Source organism: Dermacentor silvarum, chromosome 2 (genome assembly GCF_013339745.2).
Source record: "Dermacentor silvarum isolate Dsil-2018 chromosome 2, BIME_Dsil_1.4, whole genome shotgun sequence".
Classification (NCBI taxonomy): Eukaryota; Metazoa; Arthropoda; class Arachnida; order Ixodida; family Ixodidae; genus Dermacentor; species Dermacentor silvarum.
This window is the reverse complement of record NC_051155.1, coordinates 244,723,949-244,748,611: the sequence shown is the minus strand read 5'-3', so window position 1 is coordinate 244,748,611 and position 24,663 is coordinate 244,723,949. Positions and strand designations below refer to the sequence as shown.

Below are 24,663 nucleotides of genomic sequence, written 5' to 3'. Positions count from 1 at the left end.
CGTGTGCCTCTCGTCTTAAAAAAGAAAAAGAAAAAAAGAGACGAAAAAAAGGACTCGTTCAATCGTAATACTACTACTAATAATAATAACGAGTCCTTTATTTTTATTTTTGAAGGCGAGAGGCACACGTTTGGCCCTCTGTGGGAAAAGAGGGGGCGCGTTGTGAGAATGCATTCTGCATTGTGAGAATGAATAAAACCAGAATGACGACAAACAAATGTTCGCAGACGTAAACTTTTTAAACCTACGTTTACTAACGGAAGCCTACTAAGAGTTACAGAAGTAGTTTTCGCACCTGAACTTAACGTACCAGTCGAAATACGCGTTTTTTTTTTTTTTTTTCGCCTGGCGGATTAAGAGTTGTCGCGATGTATATGTTGGCCAGATTTATCCATGCATACCGCTAGCGTTAAAACGGAAACACGGACATTCCCTCGAAGTCATCTGGCTATAACGACAGTAACGAGGCTTCAGTAAGATTCATTGAAAGAAAAATCTGTGTCAGCAGCCGGTATAGCAAAGCCTTCACGGAAGCAAAATTTAGACAAATATGAAAGAAACGCAAAATCAGTTTAGACTGATAAGGTATTCTTTGAAAACTATTTTCGTTAACTTCGCGTTAATATGGTTGAAAGCGCCAGTACGACAGCGTTACGTCACAAATTTCAATTCATTTTCTCGTGTTTGGGCCAGCAAGAAGAGTTCTCAAAACTTGCTACGTTCAGCATTTGGCTGTCTCAGAACACAACGCAGTCGGCGTTAATCGATACAAAATTAACCAGGCGCGAGCAGAACTGGTGCGACAAGGCGGCGGCGCCCTTTTGTCTTGCGTGTTGTCTGGCTTACAAGGCCTCTTCTCACGGCAGGAGTGGCTGCTTTTTGTAGTGTAGAAGAGTAATTTACCAATCCACCTCAAAGCGCTTTTATTTTCAGTGTCCCTTTAAGAAGAATAAAGGCCGCTTCGCTATCAGCAAACATGGTCTCATTTAGCTAACTGCGTCTAAATAAAGAGCGATAACAGCAAATTATCGTGAGAACGCTGAACTTCGATTTCCCTTCTTTCCACCCTCTGCTCCACGGCGGCTCGGACGCCGCCGCGCAACTGTTATCGATGCGATCGGCCAGTCGGTGCGACGCATGATAAGAAAAAGAATGAAAAATGAAACAGAACCTCGCGAAAGGCGGCTCCTGTATACAGGATGTCCCAACTTAGTCAAGCCCCTTGAACGAAAAAAAAAAAAAATTATACGGTGCAAGATACAATTTTAAGGCCCACGGTGCTCTGACGACCGAACACCGTAAGTTTTAAAATCGTACCTTGCACTTTTTTTTTCCCCAATCCTTTTTTTCGTTGAAGGGCTTGATTAAAGTTATGTGCGACACCCTGTATACACAGAACGCAGTGCGATGCAACTGGAAGCTGCCTATGCATAACAGACGCGGTGCTTTACCGGTGCGCAGACCGTAGGGTTCAACGGTCTATCGTAAGGTAGCGTTTAAAAGGACACTCATGTGACAGCAGTCACAATCGAATGAAACCGCACGCGCATCATCTGACGCAATCAGAATACGGCAGGTCATTTAAGCGCGAGCAAAGAAAGGAAAGGAATAAAAAAAAAGAACAAGCTGTGCTACCTCCTTCAGAAATAAAATCAAAGCAAGAAAGAATCATGTAACTGTCGTCAAACATATCAATTTAACCGCGAAAAGAAGTTGTTTATTGATAGCTCTTGGGCACCGCGACACAACCTGGGCAATAGACACGCTCAAAAATAATAAAATTTGAAAATAAGGAAAAAAGGAAAAGAAAAAGCCAAAAGAAAAAAAAGGGGGGGGGGGGCGAGGGAGGACGAGATATGGGCTGTGGAGAAAGGCCCTGTATGTATTTTAGTATCTCTCGTACGTGAGTTGTGCTGCGCCGCCCAGATCACCTATGAAACTGTGCCGACTTGCTCGCCTTTGAGCCACTATGCCAAGTTTGCGATCTTCAACATCTCAAGGCAAAATCTAATCTCGTGTAACAAAACTCTTTCACTGCATGGAGGAATGGCTGAATTCATATTTATTATATGTCACCCTGCAGTGCTATGGACTCAAAGTCACAGCCGATCATCAAATGGTACCTCTGTACACAGGTGCAGTGGACACACACAAAGCGCATTTTCCGATAGCGTTTCCTTGCCGGCAATGATGTCGACTACAATAAGTGTCGCAGAGAGCGAAACGCTTCATAGAACGAGTCAGCACAGATGAGCACTTGCAAAACACGCTGCCATATGAAGCCCCACACTCGGCGCCGAAAGCGCAACTCGAAGAAATATGTCTCGACAAATGACACCTGTAAGGCGGAGTCACTGCAACATACTTACATTCGCCTATAGCAAGTCCAAAAAACGGCACTTAGAATACATTATACAGAAGAAAAAAATTACACTAGCTAGAAAGTACTTGCCACACGAGCAGAAAAAAAAATATGGCTCAAGCAGCGCGGTCGCGAAAGGAAAACTTACTCTGCTGAGAGCAGCGAAGCCTCGGTCGACGCAGTTTCCTAGCTGAATCGGACAGCAGGAACTGTGCAGCCAAGCCAGGCGCGGGCCACCGTCTTGGAAGAAAACTGAACAAAAAATGATGGCGCATACGACAACGCCGCGATATGTAAGCCGAGTATAGAAGAGCGTACCGGAATCTTGCTGTTTATGAGTTTAAAGCAATGGCCCACGTGACTGTTTCCGTGCCCGCGAAGACATAGATGCTCGTCACCAAACGCCGTCGCAGGCATGCGCAGAAGGCGAACCCTATGTTCTACGAAGAAGCGAGATAAGGGTGAAACGCCCCACAGCCAAAAAGCTGATCACCGTAACACGGCTTACTACCAACCAACAATGACCCGAGTTTTCACTCACTCACTCACTCGATAGAAAAAGAAGAGAGAGGGGGGGGGGGGGGAACGATCTATTTATGCTTAGTTCGGGCATGTAGCCTCCTTAAGGAGTGAACACTATGCAAACACTCCATTATGCGCCCAGGCGGATGTTGTTTTTTTTTTTTTTTTTTTCAGGACCCTGCGTTCCGTAAAATTTTCATGCCGACTTAACATTGCCAAAACGACACGCTTCAACTGTTGTCAGTCATGATCATATCGCGCTGAATGTTAACACTGAAAATATGAACGACTACGAGAAAGCAGTCAGTCATTTCGTGCTCTGGTACAATCACGAAGCCAGATCACTTAAAATTAAACGAGCAGTTCATTTTGGGCCATGTTCAAACCAGTTTGACTACCTCGTTAAGCATAACTAACTAAATCACGAGTCACGAAAGTAGGAAACTTAATACTATAGCTTGGGGATGCAAAAAAAGAAAAACAAAAGGTGATAGTAATCTCGGATACAGGCTAAAGCTAAGTTGAATGTAGCAAGCGTCGTCACTTTTATGGTTGCCTTGGCCGGGAGTTCCAGTACGGTACACAGTCGCGCTCCACTGTCACCGTCTTGAACGCCCTGTAGTGCTGGAAAGTGCAGGGTAAACCGGAATACACATAATACTGCAGGCAAGGAATCGGGAAACCAGCGTTGTGCTCGACAAAATGGCATGCGGGTAGGAGTCACTTGAAAGTGTGTAAAGGTAACTACAGTTCAATCGATCGTCAAGTCACACAGGCAGCTCTGGATCGCGTGATCGCTGCCTGGCCATGTGGAGTCTTGTTAAAAGCGAAGCCAGCGACACGGTCCGGAACTGCCAGTGACGGATTTCCACACTGCGGCGCTTCAGACAAAACCAAAATCAGCATAATAACCCGACAGGCACAGACGCATTTAAAACAAGACAGTAGTGAGTGAATGAGCTGCGTACTTGTAGTTGGCGGCGTCGAAACTCTTTACTTTCTTGGTGACCCTGCGCTTCTCGCGATGGTGCGACTGGACGTCCAGGGAGCTCAGCACGTCGCTGAACTCGGGGTTCTCCACGCGCAAGTTCCGCAGCTGCCTCTCCGTGGTTGTCTGCGACATAAACGCACCTTTTTTTTAGGCCTCCGCTAGGCATGTGCCCACGTTTCGCAGTCTGCAATCGCACTTCGCGTTTCTATTGCATTTCGGCCAAAATCAGCCAAGAGGACACGGACAGGAAGAGTGCGAACCGCGGTCACGAAAGGAAGACATGGACATCATCTGTGCCGATGTAACTAAAGACCTTGAAAGACCGGCCATCATTTAAGCGCAGGTATAAAGACACGCGATGGCGATATGTATATAGTCCGTTTCAAATATAACCGGCAACGCTACGCAGGCTGTAGAGACTTCTCTCACTGCTCACATTTGCGCCCAAAAAAGTAGTGCGTCACATATGGAAGAAAGAATCGGTATGCGTCATGTAATTAGAATGTAATTCGATGTGACGTCAAGTCTCAATATTTTATGTCGCAAAATATGAAGTATCTATAACATGAAAGGAGTCGCCCAGATTTGGATCTATAGTTACCAACAAACGAGCGGAGTGACACGTTTCTGCGACCAGCGGACAGAGCGTACTATTTCGCTCGCGACGTAAGCATATAGTATGTGCCAAATACTGGGAGCATAAGGTGCACGAATAATGCGTGATTTGACAATCTTCAGTTCACAAATTGTACTTGTAATATATGAAAGTTATCCCGACGAAAACTTTCGTCGCAGAATCAAGATCAACTGCCTTGTGAAACTCGTGGAGTGAGACTTTTACTTGAGTAGCTTTCGGCAGCGTTGCCTGCAGAGTATGAAACGGGTTATAGTGCGACACGAATGGGGCGACATACATAGCATAAATTACACATTTGGTTGTCTTTCCTCACGGTGGTCAAATGTAACCGAAGGATGTAGTTGCTATCGGCATGGCAAAGCGCAGCGCTGACAAGGGTTCTGTACCTTTTAACAGTACATGGATCAAAAACAAACAACACCCACGTGGAAACATGGGACAGAAGCAGGCTAAGAATGCAGGTATTCTAGAAGAACGTGCCCAGCTTCCAGGTCATTTCTTCAATAACACAAAGCACGTTGCTTTCTTTTTATCTTCCTTTTTTTACGCCACATACTCTACCAACCAACAGGCACTTCAATAAATGTTTCAAAATAAACATTAAACATGCGCACGAAGCGCCCAATTACATGCGAGAACGACACAGTTGTGCGAGACGAAAGCATAACTTACAGAGAACGCAAGTATAAATCTTATGGCGCAGTTTGTTTCTTGCTCATGCCAGGAAACTGTTCTAGTGACGTCAGGACAACGGTCAACGTGTGCCTGATCGTTCAGTGCTGGTTGACAGGCAACCGTTCGAGAGAGTCATAATTAAGGATCAAACATAACTCATGCACATATAGTGTTAATACCGAGTTCGCGCCATAGCTTCGTAATAGTAATTGTAAATTATGAACAATGTAATACATTCCTATAACTACAAATTCGTAGTTGAATTCGCGTCACAGGAAATCCAATCGTACTATGTTGACAGGAAGTATATATTATTCATTTATAAACTGACGCGTGTTCCTTGTGGCTCCGACCACCAACTTTATTTCAACCTCCTCAAATTCTATATTAGAGCACTACCCGGTTACCTGGTGCACAGTATCGATTGCAAATTACGTACCGATATTTTTACATCGGCCAACAAAGTTATATATTATTTGTATATTGCAGTCGAGATCGTTCACGCGAACTTTTTTTTTTTTCAGGTGTGCTTACCGCTGCGTTTATCATGTTTGGTATTGTATCCAATTATTCGTTTACTGTTTTCCTGTTTTCTAGCTGATACGTCCAGCAGAGTAATGGATTTCGTTAAGTAGACCTAAATACTATAGCGACTCAAAGCTGCCTCTTTGATTGATTGATTGATTGACTGATTCTTGTCCCATCGTCGTTCAGCATGTCGCCCCTCCAGCCGACGAAGTCCTCTTCCAAAGAACACGTGGAAGATGCACCAGCAGTCAATGTAAAAGCATGCGTAAGAACGAAAAAAAAAAAAAAAACGCGAAAAAAATTCAAGGAAATCCACCCCAGGAACCCGATGCTAATTAAAGGAGACGTAAACCCAAACAGAGACGGGGGGCGGCTTATGGGAGCGCAGCGCACGCCCTTACCAGAGCGCCCGCATCGTGCAAGCGTAACCCTCTGACCTGCCTTGGTTGCGTACACACGCACACAGCGACGACCGTTCCGTCTCGGGAGAAGTTATCTCGTGTGGCACGCCACGCACACACAAACACACACACGGGTGTCCATTGTGTTGCTGATGAGGAGGAGACGCGACGGCGCAAACACAAGCACACAAGATCCGCGCCCAGCAGCGCGTCGAACACCCGCGCCACACGTATCTGCGCTCGCCGCTTAATGCGACAACGAGGAGACGGCGAAGCTACCTCTTAGGCACGGTGGCGAAACCATGGTGATATGCCTGGGAAGAAGGCGTGTGCTTATAAAATTCGTGCACACAAGAGAGCTCGCAACTCCACGCAAAACGAGCAATCTTTCGAACCACGCGCAATTTTGCCAAGGATTCAACTCGTATGAACCTGGACTCAAACATAACTCCTCATTATGCATAAGCTAATTCGTTCCCCTATCAGATAAACTGCGGAGAAGCTCGGTTGACGTTTTATTCGCTCGTTCGCATACGAAGTCGTCTGACAGTGTGTGGCAACTCAGAAAGTGCAATGCTTCGAAAGGCAGCAAGAAATAAACCGTACAAGCACCAGGGCCAAGAACCGATGGCTAGAAGTATATATTCGAAGCTCGGTATAAAGTGGCCGATACGCACAACGGTTCACCAAAGCGTGTGCCACAATAACCGGTGCACTGCATGGTCGGCCGATACCCTTTGACTGAGGATCCGGTTAGTGTAACAGTGCCTCCCGAGACGAGGGTGGTCGCGCATCCGCCAGTGCGCCTCGCAGCAGTCGCACGCAGTGGCCCTCGTGTGCATAAGAGCGGCCTTCCTGTCGGCTGGCTGGCTTTTGCGGGTCGGTTCCCGCTGCGGCATGACTTGCAGAAACGGATCGGCCTGGGCGCGCCAGCGCGGCAACGAGTGCCGGTGTCGCCCAGAGGACGCGAGCAAACACGAGAGTCCGCACTGCGAGTTTACCGACAGTGGCAGCGGACAGCTGCGCGACCACGACTGCCGACTCTTCGGCGCATGGACAGGGTCGTCGACGGGCGTCGAGGGTGGTTCACCTCGCTACCGCTGCTGGATGCCGCATTGGCCGCACGAGGGACGGCGATCGCCTGGCCACCACTCGCCTTCGGTCGAGCGCGTGACCACGTCGGAGCCCACCGTGAGTACAGTGCGAGATGGGGCGGTCAAACGCTCGGCGCCGCGCAAGAGCCGCGTGAGGCTGAATGCAGCCACCGTGTCCGCTTGAGTCCTGAGCGCACGCTCGCGTGAGCGACGAAACACGCAGCGCGCGAAAGCCGAGAGCTCATAGAGAAGCTCGTAACCTCCGTTTCACGGTCAGTCGAACACGAATCTCGCAATTTATGTTCCGCGGCTAGTCTGCTGGAGCGTCTTTGGCCGCTGAGTAAAGCCACCGTCGGCAGTTCCGTTGCGTGGAATTTCACTTTTGCTCCTTGCCATAGCGAAAAAGCGGCGCGACCACGAGCGAGGCCACTGGTAACCCGCAAGTGAATCATCGAGTTGTGCAACGACGTCGAGAAGTGTTTAGACGGGCGGCGCTTGCAATGCGACGGGTGGCACTGGAGTGGATGCTATAACAGCTTGCGTCTGCTAAACAGGAGCGTGATGATGTGAATGCGCGACATGTCCGTATAGGCGTCAGAGCGTCGTCTGCTCGGTCTCGTGCGCAGCCTTGATGGCCAGGGTACACCCCGTAGATTCTACGATAAGTACACTGTAGACGGGGTGTAGGCGACAAGCTCCCTTCGGAGTACTCTCCACCTGTCCAGTCGGAGTAACCTGTCCAGTCGCAGACACAAATGCACATTCCGCATGCATGCATTCGTGGGACCCCAAGCTATTTAGTCAGTGGCAATGATCAGCCACATGCTTCTTCTGTCACGACACTTCGGAATAAGAGAAACAACGAACGGGTCACCCGCCTTGGGATTACACGACACGCACCGAGCGACGTGTCCGTCTCAGGCGGAGACGGTGACAACGCCTGAAGCACGGCGCGACAGTAAAGGGGGGGAAACGAAGCTAGGTATATTTCAGTACGTATGCTTTGACCTCAAAAAAGAAAAAGAAATGCACTCTATTAAAAAAAAAAAAGCGAGAAGCGGGCAAGTATTCCCGTAGACTCCAAATGCTCTTCTTCATCCTAAGAGGAAATACGGCCGATGTGTAGGGTATGCACTGGAAGCTGGCACCGACAAATCAAACGCAGGACCACACACAGTTTACCAAGTTCACTGACATTTAGTTCGTGTGGCCGTACTTGTCACAGGCAAGAACCATGTTTATCACATGTCAGCTTGATGTAGAGGTATAATGCTCACATTTTAGATGCAGTAGTTTCCTTCTTCCGTTTTTTTTCTTTTTTTTTTTTTTTGGGGGGGGGGGGGGGGGGGGAGGGGGCAACACGTTATTCGCGGCAGTAAAAGTCGAGAATTGTGTAATAATCACCTGCAAGCTGTTCTATTAACTTATGTCAATTAACTTATTTATTTGTGGGCTTTGGCGTGCGTGTAGTAATTGCCCAATAGAAGCAAGGCTTGTTCTTTAAGATATCGGAACCCAGAGATCAAAGCACCACTTTCTCGAGACATGCCTCCCCAAATGTGGCTGGAACGCATTGCTGTCCTATGCGTCACTTTCCCACAACGCCTTCAATACACACTGCAGGCCAGAACTACCTGATATGACTGTTTTAGACGCTACGATTCCGTGATGTGAGCCGCTCCTAGAGAACATGTCTTCAAATCCTTCTGAGGGGCTTCACCAGACAACGCCCGCAGATTACACAATCCAGTGACCCAGAGAAAGATGATGATGATGATGATGACGAAATAGCAAAGCGGGAACCACGGTCGCGTGTGCGGCCGTGCGGAGGCAATTGAGGCTACAAAGAAGCGCATAACCCTACAGCTATGCCGCCGATGTCGACATCCCGTGAAAAGGTGGCCACAGCGTCGCTTAACGCACATGGACACGATGTCGAAAATCGCGGAGCAACGCCCTATGTGCATCGAACACGCAGCATCGGCCCTACGAACATACGAACCACGCGAGGAAACAAACGTCGGAGGTAGGCAACAGCGGCGACGCAAAAACGAGGCACGTCGCAGTGCCGCTGCATCGTCGGGAATCCCGCCCGGGCACTGAATATAGAACAAAAAGCTTTCAATTTTCTCATTAAAAACTGTGCAGAGATGCCAGTATAGGCCACGTTGCAGCCAACAAGGAAGAGAGAAGGCTACAGTGCCGTTGCGCTGTGTTCTCCCGAAGCTGTCATCTGCAAGCGGACGACGCTGCAAGTCGTGAGGTGTAAAAATCAGGTCATCTAACTGTTTCTACGGGGAACAACTGCTTTTGGCACGACGAGTGTGGCGCAATTAATCATTATCAAAACTAAGTAGCAACTCTATAGTTAACTCTGTAGTATAACCGACGCTGTAGCACAATGGTTATGGTGAGCTGCTGTAGCGTGAGGTTGCATGTTCGATTAGTGGCTGCGGCAGCCGCATTTCGAAGGACCTGGACGCAAAAACACTCGTGCTCCGAGCTATGTTTAGGAACCCAAAATTAAAACCGGAAACCTCCAGGCATTACGCTGTTTCCCATAACCATGGCTGTGGAAAGGTGTGCCTATAGTGCGTGCGTGATTGCACACGTCACGTAGCCATGCATGCTCGCGCGATCAAACGCTATTGGCGCGCAACGAAGCATCGACGGAACTTGCGGAGTGATAAATTTTGGTGGCCGAACTTCTTGCGTAGCTTGGCTGACTAAAGGTTTCAACCAAAGGGACTATCACGCTTTCGCATTCCCCCACGTAAGCTCATGAGCCTGACACGCATCTCATGTGTTTCTGCCGAATTTGATTTTCTTCTTTTTTTTTTTCTTCATCCGGCAGTGCCTAAATAAGACCGCATTATACAATAAACTCGGATACAGCGACTGATGCAGTGCACAGAACCGCAACCTCATCAGGACAGCGGATATAAGACATGTTGCTGATGTCGAAGAAGACACGTCACAACTCGGCACAGCCCCTCCTCGGTACTATTACCCCTACACCTCTCTCACAATTACCACACTTTTCAGCTCTCGTTACTTCCTGCGTCTGGCTCGCGCTCTCGATTACTTGGGTTGAGAGTAAATAGGACGGCGACATTGCTGAAATACAGGCAGAACGTGGAAGTATTCCACACGCCAAGCCGGAACTAGTTGCGCGACAGTGCTTTCTGATGCGCCTTTATCACCGGCTAGCACGCTTCGAAGCTTGTAACAACGCTGCACAGGTCTGGCCAGTCAGCGCACGTCGATAGCTAGCTATCGAGAATGTCACCTGATAGGCTAAGCAATCGACGGGATGCACGTTGTTCACGTGATACTGGGCATCACGTCACACAAAATCTTGTGAGCGTGAAGGACAAACTAAAAGTGAAAATTTCCCGGGTGCATTGTATGCCATTTCACGCGCGAACTGTTCGGCCTACTTCCAAACTGACACGAAAATTTAATGTACCTGAACTGAAACAAAATACGTCTTTTGAAAGAAAATCGCTGGATAACACATTCCGCTTGTTTCCGGTTATTTTCGAATAAACCTTCCCGCCGCCCGTCAAGGCTTGTTTTGGTTGTTGGTCCGCATGTTACCCCGAATACGCCTCGTCACCCAAGCCAGGAGGTGATGCACAGTGGCTGAATTCGCTTGAAAGCTAGTGCCAGCTTGCCAGCTAATGCCAGGTTGGACAGAGTAAAAGAAAATGAAATCAAATCACGGTGCGTAGCGTCCATAAGCAAATCACAGGGTATGAGAGACGCCGCAGAGGAGGGCTCCAGATTAATTTCGACCACCTGGGATTGTTTAACGTACGGGAGCGTTTTTGCATTTTGCCCCCTTCGGAATGAGACCACCGCGGCCACGAATCTAAGCTGCGACCTCGCGCTTAGCAGAAAAACACCACCACAGCGGCGAGTCGATAGCGAAAGAGAAGCGAAGACAAAGCGTCGGGATGGTAATTTCAGACGAGCGGACGGTAGCACCGTGGAGCGTGGAACAGAGGAGAGAGGCAGACACCGGCAGAGCGCAGCTCAAATCAAGCACCGACGCAATTAAAACACCAGCCCTAGAAATCCAAAACAAAAGGACAGCTTCAGAGTATGTCGGCTCACGAAACTGTTAATTTAGTTTGTCGCGCCTATCAGTGCCTCCTTGCAAGCGCCGACGCCATAAACCTCATTCGACGGCGACGCGAGACAGAAACACCGCCTTTCGATCGATGTCGTTAACATGAATGGATCCACTGGCCCGCTGTGACGGCTGTTATTGGGAATATTCTATCTAATTTGCTCCTTTTCGGTTGATCTTGGTGGTCACACCATCGCGTGTGTTACGAACGGAGGAACCTATCATAGCAACCGGTGTATCAATCTAAGGTAATTTTATGAGCACCTCCTCTGCTCGTCAGATCTGTGTGCCACGTTTGAAGAGTAAGGATGAGACGCACAAGTACTGCTGACTTTACAAAAGAGAAAAGGAATAATGACTTGCACCTTGTATGCGTCAATATTGCGACATGTATACGTTTTACTTTTTTGCCTCTGACCGTTTTTCACCGGATTATCAGTAATCAAGTTGTCGTTCGGAACAAGACGCTCCAATTGTATCCGAAATTTATTTGAACGTTGTCACCGATTCAGTGGCAAAAGAGATTTGTCTAATCAGATCGCACGCGCAATGCGAATGGTGCTCATTTAAAAACGTACTCGAGCACTAGCGATTACTCTGGAATCTGCGCCGTGGGATCACGGGGTGAGGCACGTATAAATAGCGAACGACCTTGACCCGCGACTTTGGATACCGTAGTTTGGATTCGATGACTGAGGACCGCGCTCACCGCTACAGCTGTGATCTGAACGTTGCTTAACTTTCTGGACGCAAGTTCGCCGAATAAATATTTGTTCTTGTTCACCTTTGTGGCTGCGTTTTCTGTTCTTCACCGTCACTACAACATGACAATACGGCTCCGCAATTCCGACGTCCATTATAGATATCATTGTAATGCCCACCAGCTATTCTCTCAATTGAGAGTAGCAGTATCAAAAATTAGAAGAAAAAAAAACTGTCAGTCCTTCCAGTGGGGTGGAGATGGAAGACAAGCGAAGCTGTACTATGGTGGGAATTATGTATTTCCAATTACGACTATTAAGATGTGATGGTGAATTGGTTACTTGAACTATTAAAGAATGAGAAATATGTATGATCCGTTGGTTTTCATTTATTTAGTGACCACAGGGACCATGGCCTTATGGTCGCTACGGTACACCGCCATAGGTTGTACGGTAAAGGTTGCCACGTTCTTCATAAACACGTCACCAACGCCGCGCGCGTTCGGTGCGAACGCAGGCAAAACGCCGCCGCCATCGACAACAGTTCTGCGCGTTTGTGTGACCGCACACAACCGCTGTCAAAACGCTGGTGTGAGCAAGCGCGCCAGCAGCAGCGGGCGAAGGTTCATGCTGTCTATCGCTTCAACGGAAACTGAGCGGCGAAAGCACAGCGCATACAAAGGTAGGAGCCGTGTTGCAGATCGCTTTCAAGATACGGTGCGCGCGACCGCCCGGCGCCGAGCAAAGTACAAGGTGCTCGCAGAGCAGAAGCCGCAACCCCTCCCTCCCGCGCTGCCTTCCCGCTGTCCTCCTTTCGCGTGGGAGATTGAGTCGCCAGTTCCCCGTCGCCCGTTGCGTTGTTCGTCCGAACGAACGGCACGCGGTAGGACCATGGCGAGTCGTAAGGGCAACTGATAAGAGCGCTAGCGCGATGTCTACGTGACGGAACGGCTGAACGCCGTTGTCGACACTGTCAAGCCCCAACCAGACGTACGCGTTGGAAAGCGCTGGCACGCGCCGCATCGCGCCTGGACGCGTACGGCGTCAAGCGCGGAGAGTGCAGCGCGTCTGGACGCGTTGCGGCGTGGACACCTACAACTGCTAGGTTTTTTGCGCACGCGCCGGAAGATGCCACCGCGTCGCCCGCGCGACGCTCCTCACGTGACCACAAAAAGCCTATGACGTCGAACCAGCGTGACTTCCGGAACGACTCTTCGCGCGGCGTGCAGGCAAGCTCGGGCAAGCTGCGTGCTTTGTGTTGGTCGTTCCGCGGGTTTGGTAGGTGAACGTGGCAGCCGCGACAAAACGCGCAGGGACGCGCGGCAACTCGTGCATCGTTTGGGTGCGCGCCCTCTTCCTCTATCGGACGCGACGTGACGTCAAGTGAGCGCGGCGCGTGCGGACGCTTTCCAACGCGTACGTCTGGTTGGGGCTTTAGGGAAGAGGCGGGCGAGAGCCCAGAGAGAGTCGGCGACACAGGCGGCAGAGACCGGCAGGGCTGCGCTCATGCGCCGCAGTGGGAGAGCGGGCGCGCACACGCACAGTCTAGGGTGCCTCGATGCCCTTCTCGCCTACCGCTCCCCTTCCACTGGGAAGTCGCGTCTGCTCTCCGCCGTGCGTTCGCTCTCCATGAAAGCGCGCTTTCACTCGCACATACAGCATACGGCCAATGAGTTGTTTTTTTTCAACATCCGGACGCGACCATCGAAGAGTGAGACCTTAACAGCTTCGCTGTAAAAAAAAAAAAAAAAACAAATTTAGCCATTTCGTAGATCAGCAAAATAATAACTGCAGCAAGAGATGGAATTGTTTCACTGCTCACAAAGGAGTTAATGTAGACAGAGTGTGTGTGGCAATCTGTTCAGGCCTGTTCTCGTAATACTAGTACAAAAAACAAGATTAGTGAGGTGCAATTTCCTTTGAAATGACAACTGCATACACAAAGAATGTCCGCGTGGCCGAAATGTCTCGATTCGCTCTTTCTGTCGTTTTACCTTGCCTGAGCTCTGCAACTTCGCGCATTTCGCATTTTTACGCATTTGAACCTTATTTTGTTGCTCATGCGTCTTAAAAGCACTTGATTTATTATTAAATGTTTATTTTTTTTCTTCATCGTCGTTTTCTTTTACGACGGATGTAACAGGTAGGGAGGGGGGCATCGGCTACACATGGAGGGCTGGACTACAAAATTCGAAAATATGGCACACAGTTCCAAGGCGTACCCGATCCGCAGCGCGGCGCGAAGGCGATTTGCACTACAGCGTTATCGCACCGCTCCTTCTATAGACGAGATTGCATCTCGCCCATCGCAGCACCCGACCGCGCCGTATCCTAGACCCAGTTCTGGCGTGTTTTCTCGGAAGCCATGCATCCTATCCTCAGTGCCTGTTCTGCGCCGCCCGTCGGGTGTGGAGTGGCTCTTGTGCACGCTCTTTCTCGCACGTGCTAAAATTTGCTACGGAGGAGGGGGGAGAGACTTCGCTGCAGTATATCCGCAAGCACCCAAGCGGGCCCAGCTATATGCCGCTCGCATACCAACCACCAGCGTCGTCGGGAAACGCCCTTGAGCAACGGCGGAATGAGTTCTCACGCGAATTACACTCGATGACGCCCAATTACGGTGCGCCATACCTATCAGTGGTACCATTTCCCGAGCTCTGGGACTAACGCAGTATCGCTGCAGTTAGGATTTCAATAACGATGAAATCTCGCAAGCATATTACTTTCAAGTCTGCATGCATGTGACGTGCCTAATCATCATCATGCCTTGTGGCGTGCGCACCTGTACAGTCGACCGCGAAAGTTTAGGGACCGCGCGTGCGAAACAGCCTCTCCGCGACATATCGGTACGTCAGATGCGGTCAAGAGCGGCGCTAGTCTTGAAATGTGTCCTCTCGTTGTTCGCCGGCGTGTCAGTTTTCTTCCTCGGCACGAGGCTCTAATAATTTTTTCTACCACATCCAGTTAAAATAAGCAGCGAATCTCATTTAGAATAATAAAAAGTGGGGAGGGGCTATTCTTCGGATGAAATATTCCATTTTTGGGCATGTTTCGAGGGACAATCTGCCTGTATGCCAGAATTCATCACGTCAGGCAGACTATATAGGAGCACTTTGGTAGACAACAGACGCAGAATGGAAATGCACGAGCAAAAGAACGCTGAAGATGACGGCTCTGAGACCACGCCAGCAGGTGCAGCACATCTTTGAGCGTTGCGGAGCACAGTGACACGTATCCGAAAACGCGATACACGTCCGGATCCGATAGAACGACAGATACATATCTAAAGGCTGCCGCTCTTCTATCGGAGTGGTGAGAGGTATCACCTGGTCATCGAGGGAAATTTGTGGAAATTTGTGAGGGACTTCCTCGTGACACGAGAGATATACTCCACGAATGCTCCAGCTTCCTCTCGGTTATCTCCACCTTCGGCATATTAATCTCCTCGTGGCTACTTTTAAATCCCAACCCTTCCGGGATCTCACTGCTTGCCTCATATATTTAGCGTAGCTTGTGTGCAGCGCGGCCGGCGAGGCTCGAAGAGCGGCTACTGAGGCGGCAATCGAGACGGCATCGCTGACCAGACCGTGACCCATGACTCTGCATTCCCACAAACAATCGGCGGCAAAATTTTGCGCAAGTGTCTAGCTGCGGAGGAAAACGTAAACGCTTCCGCGCCGATTCGTGTTCTATACCCGCCGGAGGCCATCTAAGCAGCAGCACGGCCGCTAGATGAGAAGCAGAATGAGCCCGTGAGTGGGCTGGACACAAAGCGACGTTTGAAGCGTTCGAACTGAAAAAGAAAGAGACGAAGCTGGTCCCACGTGCGCGTATCTACACATTTTGTTTTCTTCCCATATGCAGGCTGCGTTGGGTATCGCACTGGCAGCGAAAACCGGTCTATGCGATGACCCGCCGGGTTCCCGTTTTGTCGCGCCAGGAGAGCTGCCTGCAGCAGCCGGTCGGAAGCAAAGAGCATGATCGTCAAACGCTGCTCCTGCAGCGAGGAGACGCGCCGTCGGGCAGCTCCGGTACTCTAGAGACCCAGCTCCGGAAGAAAACTCCGGCAGCCATCGAGTTTTCTATGCCGGCAGCCAGCAATTACGAGCAAAGAAATACCAAAAGCGCCTCCCGCGGAGAAATCGTGCGCGCGTGAGCGCTCGTTGCTCTCGTGTGTGGCGCCGAATTAAATGAGCAAACAAGGCACCGCGGTGTTCGGCCACTTCATCCTGCCTCAATTTGGCAGGAGGCTTGCTTCCGGCCTAGCAAACTAACTTCACTACACCGTGCCGCCCGCCGTCGTCGCGTCCACAGCTTGTCATGGTCGACTTGTCGCTGCCCTAAGCCGACGTCGAGCCGTTGCGGCATGAAGCCTGCCCAGAGTACAGCCGGAAGCGCGACAACCACGACATCTTGATAGGCAGCAGCACGTTCGGAAATGGAAGCGCAGACTGCTCGAACGCGACGTTTTGACGAAGCAGATGTACTGGGCTGTGCGCTTCCAATCAACCTTACGCAACAGCATGCGTCAAGAGGTATGGTCATTCATATTAAGCTGAAGTTTCGGCGCGAGCCACAAGTTACGAGCTGTGTTCAAAAAGAAACCGAACTTTTTCTATAGCATCTTTATTGCTCATTGTACAACATTTTAACCACTGTCCACCTCGAAGTAGTCCCCTCTAGTAGCAATGCACTGTTCCCGTCGTTTCTTCCATTTTTGGAAAGCCTCCTGGGCCGGTATTTTGTAGCGATGCCTTTAATGTAATAATGCCTTGTAATAATCAACGGGATCAGCCGGCCATGAGCGGTGGATGATAAGACTAGAGTAGAATAAGTCATAATGCCTCGCTACAAAATCGCGGCCCAGGTCTCTTCTCGCATTGTCCTGAATCTCCTCTATGGTTTGGAAACGACGTCCTTTCAACGTTGGTTTTAAGTTTGGGAAACAGGAAATAGTCTGCTAGCGCTAGGGCAGGAGAATGCGGTGGGTGGGGCACAACGGGAGTGGGATGTTTTACTAAATAGCTGTGGACAAGGAGCGACGTGTGAGCCGGCGCATTGTCATGATGCAACATCGAAGTCTGGTTTTGCCACAATTCAGGCTTCTTACTGCGCACAGAATTCCTCAAATGCGCTAGAATTCCCTGGTAGACTTCCTTGTCTACCATCTGACCACGTGGTTCAAATTCCTGATGGACAATGCCTTCGCAGTCAAAAAACACAACCAACATCGCCTTGATCTTTGACCTACTCATGCGTGCTTTTTTGGACGAGGAGACTCTTTGCCCACCCACTGCGATGACTACACCTTCGTTTCAGTATCATAGCTATAAACCCACGTCTCTTGTTCTCTCATAAACCCACGTAATGATGTTCTTCAGGAGAGATAGAGAAAAAAAAAATGATTAAAATAAAGGGACATCGTAGGGTCTATTGTCACTTTGGCACTAATCCGGCCAACAGCTTGTGCACGTGCTCACTTCAGTGGCTGTAACTCGCCAACTAACGGACAGAGAAAAACACCGCAAATGGCAGTTTGTTGTCTAAACCTGCCGCTACGTGCAGCATCCTCACTGTGCCAACAGCAGTGCCCATATTGTTAGAAAAGTATGGGGATTACTGACAGAAATATTTTGGATAAGGCATGAACATAGCAGCAACATTGTTGCCACTGAGTCTGCTATATATATATATATATATATATATATATATATATATATATATATATCAGTATAATTACATGAAATTAGAGTGTGCTATATCTCAGGCTGATGATCTCAAAGGCTATATCATGAAATTACATGATATGAAATAATCAACACTTTCTAAGCTGCTATGTAATGAAGCAAATGCAATCATATATCAGAGAATAAACCCATAAGCAACCAGGCAAACGGCATTGCCACCATAAAAGATTCTCATAACAGGCTTCACATGTTGCTGAAGAAATTAGACTAGGCTTTCGATAAAATTCTCATATCATTACACATAACTAATTCAGATAACAGCACAAGCATATCCCAGGTACAAAGTCAGTCGAGCATCTCCCTGTATAAGACACCTAAATATTGGAAGTCTTAAAGGGACACGGAAGTCTTAATGAACACTAAATGCAAACACTAAATCAGTTTAGGCTGACAAAGTACTCTTTCAAAACTCTATTTTCGTTAATTTCAAGATATGAAGTTGATCACTGGAAGAAAAAATTAAGGCCGAATTTATATTTCACTGCATAAATGGTTTTTCTCAGTCTCCCACAGACTTTCATTCAAAGAAACTGAGATGGCTAAACACAGCACAGCACACATATAATGTGTCAGCATACATGTATAGCCATCTGCATGCCGCTACGGATGCACCAATGCTGTTCTCTACACAATTACAGAAGACAACAAATACTACCTAAACATCCTCAGTACAACAAATACGAGGTCTGTTAGAAAAGTATCCGAACTTATATTTTTTTTGCGAACACCTGATGGATATGAAACTTGCATCGCTTGCATTAGCCGACCTTGAACCTTCGTGCGCATGCGTAGATTTTTTCCTGTCTGCTGATAGCGTCAGTCACTGGGATGCAGCGTTTGAGTGAGGTAGTGCGCAGTGCTCTCGTCGGTTTTTTTATTGCAAGGAAAATGACGGAGTGACTGGAGCAGCGTTACTGCTTCAAATTTTGCCAGAAACTGGGCGACAGCCAAGTGGAAACCATTCAGAAGATTCAGACGGCTTTCGGTTACGATGCTATGAGCAGCACACAGATTAAGGAGTGGTACAATAGGTTTAAAGACGGCCGTACATCGGTGGAGAGCGAGCCACGCTCCGGTCGGCCATCAACACGCCGAAATGACCAGGTCATTGCCGAAGTGAACGCTGTGGTGATGCGGGACTGTCGTGTGACTATCCGAGAAATTGCGGAAGAAGTGGGCATCAGCACTTTTTCTGCACATTCCATTATGACCGAAGATTTGGCCATGAAGAGAGTTGCGGCGAAATTCGTGCCGAAGCTGCTCACGGTGGAGCAAAAGCAACTTCGTGTTGGAAGTCTCACAGGACATGATAGATTCCACAAGCAGTGACCCCGACTTCATCAACATAATCACTGGTGACGAGTCTTGGGTATACGGGTACGACCCGGAAACCAAATCTCAGTCATCGCAGTGGATGCATTCCACGTCACCAAAACCAAAGAAGGCCCGCCAAGTACGCAGCAACGTCAAAGTGATGCTGACTGCTTTCTTTGACTCCCGCGGTGTGGACACCATGAGTACGCACCACAGGGTCAAACAATCAACAAAGAGTACTACAGGGAAGTTCTCCGTCGCCTAAGTGATGCTGTGCGGCGCAAGAGACCAGAGTTGTGGTCAACAAGAAATTGGCGCGACAATGCTCCTGCACATTTCTCGCACTTGATTCAGACTTTTCTTGGCGAAAAACCAGACTCCTGTAGTTCAACAGGCTTCTTACTCTCCTGATATGGCCCCCTGCGACTTCTGGCTGTTTCCCCAAATCAAGAGGCCATTGAAAAACGTGTGATTTGAGACCAGGGAGGACATTATGGCTGCAACGACAGCTGAGCTAGACTCCATTCCGAAAGAGGCCTTCTCGGAATGCTTCCAACAATGGCAGCACCGCTGGGAGAAGTGTGTGGAGTCCCGAGGAGACTACTTTGAGGGTGATCAGGTTTCCAACACTCCAGTTATGTCAGTTTTTTTTCTTCGGCCAAAGGTCGGATACTTTCTAAAAGACCTCATATATGCCATTAAGTGCATCATTCCTTTAGTAAACCGAATGTATTTCGTTCACTCTTTCGCCTGTTTTAAAGTGAATAGCTTCCTTTGGCTCTTACCCTGTTTTCGTACATGGACTTTCTCCACTAAGGACACTTGCTTTTGCATAAATGAGTTGAGGGGTGCATTCGCTGCCGAACGCCAACTCACTCTGAGAGGCACAAGACCTTTATGGCGTCTGAAGGTTAAAATGCTGCGGTCAGTAGAAGTAGATGCTCACCTGGGCTGACAGTACCAAGCTACATTTCTTCAATGGGTAATACACATTCCAATGCCATATAAATGCGAACCTAATTGCGATTACTTTAACTCTTCCTATAGACGGTTTCATCCAGCGCCACCGCGCTCTGGCAACGCTGTGCGCTGGCATCCGGTGCCCTTAGGAAACTTCCGCTAGCCGTTCCTTTTGCTCGTTTTTGCTGGTATTTGTTCGCTGGCGCGCTCGTCCTGCGCATATTCTGTGTTATTTTTCGGGTATATCGATATAAGTGCGACTTGTGGCATTCAGTGTGTTGCGTGACAGCGAGTAGCTCTTGGAGCATCGACTGTTTTCATTACGTTTACTCGTCAACGGTGTTTTTCAAATCTGGGAGCCTACCAAGAGCTCCAAGATTTGCTCTGTTCACTTCATCCAAGGTACGTTACTACGTGGAGCAGCCGGACTGCTATAATGCTGAATAATAAAAGTGCTACAGCGCGATTGTTCTGGCCGTATGTCGTGTAACTCACGCAAGAGCAGTTCGACTCTCGCCCCGAGTTTGCCCGCTAGTCCAGTTTCTTGCCTCGGCGTGGATCTCCATGCTACGAACATGAGTTAAAATTATTGTTCAGCGGCTGCCATGCTGCCGCCGTTTTATTTTAATGTTTTTCGTATCTGGAGCACAAGTGCACTTCTGTAGCTTTACTACCTAGGTACATGTGCGCATTGGTTTATCATGTTTAACGTCTCAAAGCGACTCCGGCTATGACGGACGCCGCAGTGGAGGGCTCCGGATAATTTAGACCACCTGTGGTCCTTTAACGTGCACTGACATCGCACAGTACGCGGACCTCTAGCATTTCGCCTCGATCGAAATGCGACGGCCGGGGCCCAAACGGCATCTTTCGGGTCAGCAACCGGGCACCGTAACCGCTGAGCCATCACGGCGGCATGTGAGCATTCGTATCGGTATCGCAGAAAAGTTAGCGATTTCCGTGCATGCATGTAGGAAATTTCGGCCACATTCTAAAAGCATTTACGAATTAACAGAGGCCAATTATAAATTGCAATCTCGTGCCCAACACTACAGGTTTCATTTTGTTAGAAGTGTGGTAAATTCATGAGCATTTAAGTTAGTCCCATTTCAGTCGACCTAGGCTTCTTGCAAACAAGGCAGATGATGCAGAAAACATGTGCATGTACACATGCACAGCTTACCACTTCATCCTCCATCTTGCAGCAATAAAAGTGCCATTGCAAAATGCAAAAACGCCCGTGTGCTTGTGTTGTAGGGCATATTAAAGAACCCGAGGTGGTCAACATTAATCCGGAACCCTCCACTACGGCGAGCCTCCTAATCAGAACTGGTTTTGGCACGTAAAACCACAGAAAGAAGAAAAAAGTGCCATTAAAGTCTTTGTAGTTTTCGGCAGTCCCATTACCTGCCTTGAAGACAACAGTCTGTGTTCATCGCATGTCCTCACTAAGATGCTCCACATGTTGCTCCGGGGCTGTAACTGAGGGAACTTGGAAGGTGTTTGGAGCCCGGCGAAAACGAAAATCGCACGACATCATCGTCCAGCGGATCGGGCAGCTCTCTGCCTCTAAACATCAAGCTTTTGGCGATACCGATCTTTTGCTTCGGTGCTAAGCGTAGTCGCTCGTGATCTCGACAATATTCACAATGTAGAATCAGCTCATCACAGATTCCACCAAGCAGTGCATACATCGACACACCTGCCTCACGTCGCACATGCCTTCAAACAACATAGCCGGAAGTGCTTCTAGCTCTCCTGCTGGAAGTTCCGATGGGGCAACCAATTAGCGGCAAGCGAGGTTTGTTTGTAAACACTGAAACCGTCTATTGCTATCAGCGGCCACCGCTCCTGCCAGTAACCTAGCCTGTCAAATAGTTCTAAAAGTTTTTCGAATGTCTGACCAGAACTCCAACATCGGTGTGTCAGTGTGATGTCACAAATTTCAAAGCACTTTTTTGGATAAGGGCCCCTGTAGCATAGTAAAAATTATCAGAACTTGCCAAGTTGTCATTAGCCCCTTTCGAAAAAAATGAGGTCCATCTTTCAAGGTCAAGTGACGCAATAGCTGGTGCAATAGTATTATATGCAGTAAATCTTGCACTGTTTTGTTTGGCATCAGTTGGAGTAAATATTCACAACATGCAGGTGCAATCTGAGGAAGAAAACAATCTTCTATGTCGACTCCACTATCCACGTCCTTTTCCTTTGCGGAAATAGTGGACCTCAGTAAGAACAAGTGAAGAGACATGGCTATTTCTTCTTTCTCTTTCCTGTGCTGCATTTTGCATTTTACTGCTGGATTAACTTAAGTTCTTTCACCTAAATTCTGCTTTATAAATCAGCTGCATAGCTTAATGTCAGCCAATCATTGCGCTCCAAATGCTATATTCCTTTCTGTTGCAGCATAGGCAGGAATGCAATATGCATTCCTGCAGTGCAGTATCGGTTGGAGTAAACATTCGCAAGTGCACATGGAGCAATCTACTGTCGAGAAGAAGAAAAATTAATTCATTGTGGAGGTAGCATTCTCGTGTAATGAAGTGGAGAGCCACGGCTATTTCTTGTTCCTCTTTGCTATCCTGCATTTCACATTTTACCACTCATTTAAGTTCTTTCATCACCTTGCTAGTTTATAGAGAAGCTGCAGAGCATGGTGTCAGCCAAGTATAACAGCTAGCGACATGACCATGCTCTCCAGCAGGTGCTGTCAATTCTGTGGCATTGGCAAAGTGGCTCAGAGGTAAAACCTCTGACTGCTCTTCTGTGGTGCTGAAGTTTATAGGCGCCCGTGTCTGTATTTTCGCCCTTGGTGTGGTTCCCTGCCGCCCGGGCGTTTGTGCAGTGCTGGTGCCGCCGGATTCAATAAATGGTTTCCGTTACTCAGGGAAATACTGTGTTTTTGCATGCGTCACTCGGTACCCCCTTGCGGCCTGACCTCGCGCATAGTGGTGCTGGAGGTGATGGCTGATGCGGCCCTGTGGCTCGCTAAGCTCGAACCCGCGGTGGTCAGTACTCCTGTACGACTATAAGACCCCACAAGTTCGAATCCACTCAGGCCACTCGCATTTTATTTTTTTATACGCTCGCAAAGCACTTTCGGATTTCTGTGATAAATGCCAGTGCCCCCAGTGGTGGACATAAAATAAAACCAGGGGAGTGCGCCCATAACAGCTGTCATTGTAAAAAAAAAAAAGAAAGAGAAAAAAAAAATAACTAGGCCCAAGCAGACACGGTGAAAATCCATAATGTCAGATGAACTGAATATCACAGGTGCAGGAACTTCAATGTGGTGCTGTCACCTGTTCTCATTAGTGCGTTTTTTCTGGCTTACCAAGCCTCGCCTCATGCTTTAGTGGCTTTTATGGCATTGCAGAAGTACAATTTATTGATAAAGTCAAATTTACTTTTTTCTTTAGTGTCTCTTGAAACAAACATCGATACAGTGCAGCAAATGAAAATATCTCATGGCACTTAAATCATATTGCAGCTGATGTTCTGAGTGGAATTTATGCAAGATAGTTATAATCCCACAGAGTTGATATCAAAAAGAAAAGAGCCAGCAAGAAGGTTGATCGAAAAATGGTGGCTGATGATGAATGAGGATGGACAAGCAAATCTTAAACTCAAAATATTATGTCATCCTTATGTGTCTTAAGTCTGCCAGGTTATCTTCAGAACTTAACACATTCGCTGCAGCAATACTTTTTGAAGTCTTGATTCCTGTGCACTATGACCCCCCCGGTGGGTCACTTGTTATATTCTTCTGGTGCGTTGTGACCCGCCTGGTAGACACCAGGGAGCTGTGCTCCTTTGAAATTTCCTCAAGCTGCGAAGGGATGGCGCAACAACGCGTCAATTCAGAGGCACAAATTTTTTCTCTCTTTTGATTTCTAGCAACGACATTACTTACACACTGCAGGAACGCCCTTGTAGGAGGAATAACTGCCGTGACCCACCCATGAGCCACACCTAAGTGAACATGTTAATAATACATCAATAGAGATAAATAAAAAAACAAGGTTGCTTTAGTACTCACAATGTTCCGCCGCCTCCTCCCCAATCTGTCCAATTTCCATCCCTCTCGGGTCTTGCTGTCCTCCTTTAGAGAGGAGTTCTCACCATCAGACTGCGTGTTTACGTCCGGTAGGTCGCTCTTTGTGTCCTCTTGCTTTATTTCGGCTAACTGTTCTAATTTCAGTTGGATTTCCTTTTCGTCTTCCTTATAGAAGGCATCGATGTCTGGGTACTTGCTGCGGATGGTTCTCAGGCATTTCAAGCAGACTGTACGGCCTGGTCTCAGTGGATATCTTCCACGACAAATAAGGGAGAAGCGTCGAGGAACAAGCCATTTTTGCCTGCGAGAAATTTGATCTCATAAATCATATATCATAGAACAACATCGTGGTTTTCGTGTTTAATACTTAATAGGTCCCTCACCAGGTTTGGGCATCACAATCAAACAATCGCAGCACATTGATCACACGGTGACGATCGTGTCTACGAAGTATTACCCAGACGTACTATACTCACGGGATGAAACTTGACAGAGAAATTTTAAAGTATATAACATTGAATAAGCAAAATTACTTGAGA

At 48.2% G+C, this 24,663-nt stretch overlaps 2 protein-coding genes across 12 annotated transcripts in view; one reads left to right on the top strand and one right to left on the bottom strand.

Annotated features, from left to right (window-relative positions):
• The window catches only part of LOC119443018 (uncharacterized), an 89,840-nt gene that overhangs the window by 53,515 nt on the left and 11,662 nt on the right, over nucleotides 1-24,663 (bottom strand). For 3 of the 11 annotated variants that reach the window (XM_049662529.1, XM_049662531.1, XM_049662532.1), the window contains exon 1: nucleotides 2,511-2,870. Coding sequence is in view for 1 of the 11 variants with exons in the window: in XM_049662537.1 (XP_049518494.1) it covers nucleotides 3,853-3,998; nucleotides 24,107-24,425 (465 nt within the window). In the remaining 10 variants the exon portion in view is untranslated. Of the gene's footprint in view, nucleotides 1-2,510; nucleotides 2,871-3,852; nucleotides 3,999-24,106; nucleotides 24,426-24,663 lie in introns of those variants that run through there. The other 8 variants (XM_049662530.1, XM_049662535.1, XM_049662527.1 and 5 more) reach the window with 5 other exon arrangements.
• Nucleotides 6,659-24,663, top strand: part of LOC119443020 (neurofilament medium polypeptide-like) — a 180,524-nt gene continuing 162,519 nt past the window's right edge. Inside the window, exon 1 of the mRNA XM_037708136.2 lies at nucleotides 6,659-7,307. Coding sequence (XP_037564064.1) covers nucleotides 7,014-7,307 — 294 coding nt within the window. The 5' untranslated portion in view covers nucleotides 6,659-7,013. The remainder of the gene's footprint in view (nucleotides 7,308-24,663) is intronic.